The sequence below is a fragment of the Piliocolobus tephrosceles genome, unplaced genomic scaffold (assembly GCF_002776525.5).
Source record: "Piliocolobus tephrosceles isolate RC106 unplaced genomic scaffold, ASM277652v3 unscaffolded_21777, whole genome shotgun sequence".
Taxonomy (NCBI): Eukaryota; Metazoa; Chordata; class Mammalia; order Primates; family Cercopithecidae; genus Piliocolobus; species Piliocolobus tephrosceles.
Window position 1 is genome coordinate 1 of NW_022304062.1, and position 4,999 is coordinate 4,999.

The 4,999-nt window shown below is 61.2% G+C and overlaps 1 protein-coding gene across 1 annotated transcript; it reads right to left on the reverse strand.

Annotated features, from left to right (window-relative positions):
* Positions 1–954: 954 nt before the first annotated feature.
* On the reverse strand, positions 955–4,284 carry LOC111520611 (mucin-2-like; the record flags this gene model as incomplete). Its single annotated transcript, XM_026450555.1, has 9 exons — positions 955–1,333; positions 1,442–1,568; positions 1,791–1,830; positions 2,053–2,181; positions 2,792–2,890; positions 3,152–3,274; positions 3,404–3,444; positions 3,727–3,831; positions 4,107–4,284. Coding segments are annotated over 9 exons (1,062 nt in total), but the record flags the coding sequence as incomplete, so codon positions are not given.
* Between the last annotated feature and the right edge of the window lie 715 nt (positions 4,285–4,999).

The following is a 4,999-nucleotide window of genomic DNA, read 5'->3' on the forward strand; positions in this document are numbered from 1 at the left end:
GACCGGTTGCACCCTGGCTTTGGAAGTGCAGAGCCAGGTGTCTGCCCTCCTGAGGGTTTCGACACAGGTAAAGGGTGTGGCACAGCCTTGCGGTCAGATGTCCTCCCCTTTGACCTCAGAGGATGCTCGAAGTTGGATCACGGTGCTCAGGGGCCTCGGCCTCCCTGCACACACCTGCCTTTGACAGGAGACACCAGACTCCTCTCTGAACTATATAAGCACCTGCTCTGACCCCAGCAGCCTCCGTGGGCTCCACCTAGAAGGCCGGGGGCTCAGCTCTCCAACACGAGTAGGCATTGTGCCCAGGGTCCACACCAGTGCCCCCTGTCTGGCTGGGTCTACAGAGCCAACCAGAACTTCTGCAGGTTTGAAGGCGTTGGCAGCTCTGCCTGGCAGCTCCCCAAAGCCCTGACGGGGCCACCAGGTCCTAGCTGCCTTTTGTCACTTTGCAGCAGGAGCTGACAGTGACCTGAGGACTAAGACTTTCTCCATTTTCCCAGTGTAGAGACCCAGGGCAAGGTGCAATTCACATACATACGGCACATGCAGACACGTGTGCACACAAGCAAATGCTCGCACACACACACTCACACCCTCCCCAGGGCCACCTGACCATCGAGGCTACACAAAGTCCCCATCAACCATGGCAAGCCTGGGAAATGGCTGTGAAGGAACCCAGGGCTCTTTTCACAGATTCAGGGCTGGGCGGATTCCTACCAGGGAATCTGACCACGTTTCCGCGGCCCCATGGGGGTTTTGCCCAGGGTGAGAACCGGGAGTGGAGGGCAGGCAGCCCCCACATCCCCCTGCATTTGGTACGAGGGATGTGCCAACCACGTGGCATGTGTGTGGTGTCCCCATGTCCTGTGTGCAAATCCCGGTGGCCAGGCCTCCGCCATGCACAGTGGCCAAGCCACACCCCTGCAGCACCAACCTAAACCACACAGTGCGACGTGTCTGCCTGCGTTTATTATTGGAAAGCAAAGACTGAACAAAGACTCAGACAATAAATATCTGAAGAGAGGAAGCCAAGCTTAGGAGGCCAGGAAGTTCAGAGGGTCCGGGGGAGGCAGAACTGTGGAGGGCAGTGAAGGGTGGCTGTGCCCACCCAGTTCACCCACTCCCCAGATGCCTGGGGGAGCGCCGGGCCCGGCGGGAGGTGTCGGTGGGCAACTCGCAGATGGTGTCCTGGCACTGGCAGCTCTCGATGTGCGTGTAGCTGTGTGTCAGCGAGCCACCATTGGGGCAGCTCAGGACCACCTCACGCTGGCTGGTTTTCTCCTCTCTGCAGCAGGAGCACCTGTGGTCCAGGGCCTGGGCACTGGCCGAGTACCTGCGGGGAGGGTGGAGTGAGGGGCGACCTCCCAGGGCCAGCGCTGGCCTCTCGCCTCTATGGGGCCTCCACCGCCCCCTCCAGGCACACTCCCAGCCTGGAACTCACATGGCAAATGTCCCGCAGGACCCGGAGCAACGATTCATGGAGACGGTCTTGGTGCAGCCGGCGTACGAAACCTCTGTGATGACGGGGACGGTGGAGCAGGGCACCCTGGTCTCATTGCGAGGGATGCCTGGGGAGAGGGGGCAGCGGCTCGGGGCAGGGCCTCCACATCTTCGAGGGGAGAGGGCGACTCTCCCTCGCTGCGTCCCTTCCCCAGGCTCGGCCTCAGCCCCCAGCCCTCACTGCCCACCCGGAGGCCATTGTCCATCCTCCAGCCACCCCAGGCAGGGCTGAGGGCACCAGCCCTTGTGCCCCGACCCTGCCCACCCCCCAGGCTATGCCCTGTACTCACAGGTCTTGCAGCATCCATTGGGCATGAATGTGATGGAGTCCTGGAGGGAAAGAAGAATGAGCCCGGGACCCCCAGACACTCCTGGGGGTGACAGCACCTCCCATGCCATGGGCGGGAGCAGCTGCTGCAGAAAGCCCCAGGCAAAGCCTCCTGTGGCAGCTCAGACCAGGCCTGAGGCCACTGTCGCAGCGCTGGGGCCCCAGACCCCCGGAACACCAGGCGTCCCCACTCCCCACAGCCAGGCCCCAGGTGGCCCACTCACCGGGACACAAATGCTGGCATCAAAGTCGGGGCAGGTGATGTTGGAGATGGACGAGATGAGCTGGTTGTTGATCTTCACGCAGCTGAAGAACGCGCAGTTGTTGCTGGGGTCGCTCTTGAAGTCCCCAGGCTGTGGGGCAGGGAGCTCTGGTGAGGGAGGGCAACAGGCCCAGCCCCAGCCCAGCCAGGAAGACACCCTGGAGACACCTGGCTGGGGAGGATTCCTGGCAAGGCCCAGGGCCACAGGACAAGCGACACGGGCGGGACCCCACATCAGGCACCAGTCGAGCCCACACAACCCTCAAAGATCTGTGTTGTGACTCTAAATCTATGAACGTGAACTGCCTTGGAAAAGGGATCTTTGAAGGTGTCATTAAATGAAGCATCCTAAGATGAGATCATCCTGCTGGGGGGGGGCCCTAAATCCTTAAAAGGGAGAGGAGAGACAGACACAGGGAAGGAAACCTCATGGCCACAGCCAAGGGGCACCTGGAGTAACCAGAGGCTGGGAAGGGTCCTTGCCTAGAGCCTCTGAGGGAGCACAGCCCTGAGGCCCTTTGCTCTTGGATTTCTGGGCCCCAGAACCAGGAGAATCCCTTTCTGCCCTGAAGACACCTGCTCATTTGTCATGGCAGCCCTAGGACGCCCATCACAGCTGCGTCCAGGACCGGGAGGACTCAGCTGGGGGATCCTGGGTGGCCTGTACCTTGCCCGGCCATGTCAGGGCCAGCAGCACACACCTTCAGGATGACGTGCTGGTTATCAGGCTGCTCGAGGATACAGTGCGTCTGTTCACACTTCTTGCAGCATTCCCCGGGTGCCTTCACGAGTTCAAAGCCCTGCGCGCACAGACATGCCACTGCAGCTGAACTCCCAGCCTGTACCCCACACCACACAAAGCCTGCAGGACTGCCGACAACCCCCACCTGGAGGAGGCCCCAAGCTGGGCAGGTGTCAGGATGGAGAGGTGGGGACAGGGAGAGGTTGGCATTGAAAGGAGGAAAGAAAGTGTCACAACACAGACATGCGCCCGGGTACTTGTCTGGGAGGAGGGAAAAGGGCAGGCTGAGGTGGGAGCCAGGGTTGGGGTGGCCGCTTACTGGGCTGCAGGAGGTGTTGCAGGGCACATGGGTGCAGGTGATGGTGTTGAGCAGGGTGCTGTTGTCCACCTTGTCCGTGCACACGCAGTCCTGGCACTTGGAGGAATAGACTGGAGAACCGGGCTTTGGGCATAGGGAAAGACATGAGGCAGGGGCCTCTCCAGCACCCCAGCCAGCCCAAGAGCCTGCCAGGACCCCCATACTGCAGCCGACCTCCTCCCCTCCTCCCCCCTCCCCCACCCCAGGGCTCACCTGGTACTCAGCATTCTCGTGAATGCACACCCCCTTGGACTCTTGGGAGAAAGAACGGAGAATGCCATTCGTTGGAGACTGCCCCGGGGTGGCCACCTGGCCAGACCCCCACTCCTGGTGCACACCCAGTGGGCGCTCAAGGCTGGGGTGGGTGCATCAGCCAAGCATGCAGCCATCTGTGTCCCCAGAATCTGAGGCCCCCAGGAGGAAGCCCATCCCCCACAGCCACCCCACCCCGGGCTGCAGCCTCCCCACTGCCCGCCCACCAGCCCCCCCACCCCGGGCGGCAGCCTCCCCCTGCCCCGCCCACCAGCCCTGCTTACCACACCAGTAGAAGGGGCAGCACCTGCCAGGCACCATCTTGCTCTTCACTTCAAATCCCAGTGGGCACACGGGAGGCTGCTCTTTGCACAGGCTGGTGTTGCACTCTGAAGACAGGGTGGGCATGCGGCCATGAGGGTGGCTCCTCACAGGCAAAGCCCCCAGGCACCACCAAGGGTCCCCTCCCCATCCAGGTCAGGCCCTGCAGCAGGGATGCCTGGACTGTGCCCAGCGGCCCCCTCCCAAGCCCTCTCAAGGGGCACATCAGAGGCCCCCAAGCCAGCTGTTTCCCCACTTGCCACAGAGAAGACAACAGACAGCCCGGCCTACGGGGATGTGTGCACATCCGAGAGGTGGTGCGGGCCCCAGGGCATGGCCTTACTGCAGACAGTAATGTTGCAGCAGGTGTCAGCAGGGTTGACCTCCGTGGCGAGGTAGGTGCCATCTTCCACACAGTGGGTAACAGGCTTCTGGCTGCACCTCTTGGACTGGCAGGTGATGCCACTTCCACCCTCCAGGCAGACACAGTTCTTGCAGTCGAACTCAAAGTGCTCCCCAAACTGCAGGGAAAGAGGGGTGAGTAGAAAGGACAGGAGGTGCCAGGCAGGCCCCGTCGCACCACAGCCCTGGAGCTGCAGTTGTGGTCAGTGGGGAGAAACAGCTGCCCTGAACAGAGTGCTGAGGGATCCTGGGGGAAAACCGCATCCCTCCTCACGTCAACCTGAGCACACCAGGCAGGTTCTGGGATAGGACAGTTGCTGCTCATTCACTGATACCACAAGACCATGACCTGCTCACCAGCATCTGCCAGCAGGGGCTTGGCACATGGTAGATGTTCCACTCAGGCCTCTCAGGTTTGTGCAGAATTTAGCTAAGGAATCAGCCACATGGATGCTACCACAGGTAGGAGGCATGGGCAGCACAGAAGTGGCCAAGATGTCGTGTCAGAGTTTCCAGACAGAGTATCATATGACCAATGGGTGGTAAATGGAGGGAGGGAGAATGGATGGATAAATGGGTGGATGGTGGGTGGATGGTGGGTGGATGGATGGATGGGCGGATGGATGGACGGATGGATGGTGGATGGTTGGGTGGGTGGCTGGATGGTAGATGGATGGTGGATGGATGGATGGGTGGGTGGATGGGTGGGTTCGTGGATGGATGGGTGGGTGGATGGATGGTAGATGGATGGTGGATGGATGGGTGGATAGGTGGATGGGTGGATGGATGGGTGGATGAGTGGGTAGGTGGGTAGGTGGATGGGTGGATGGGTGG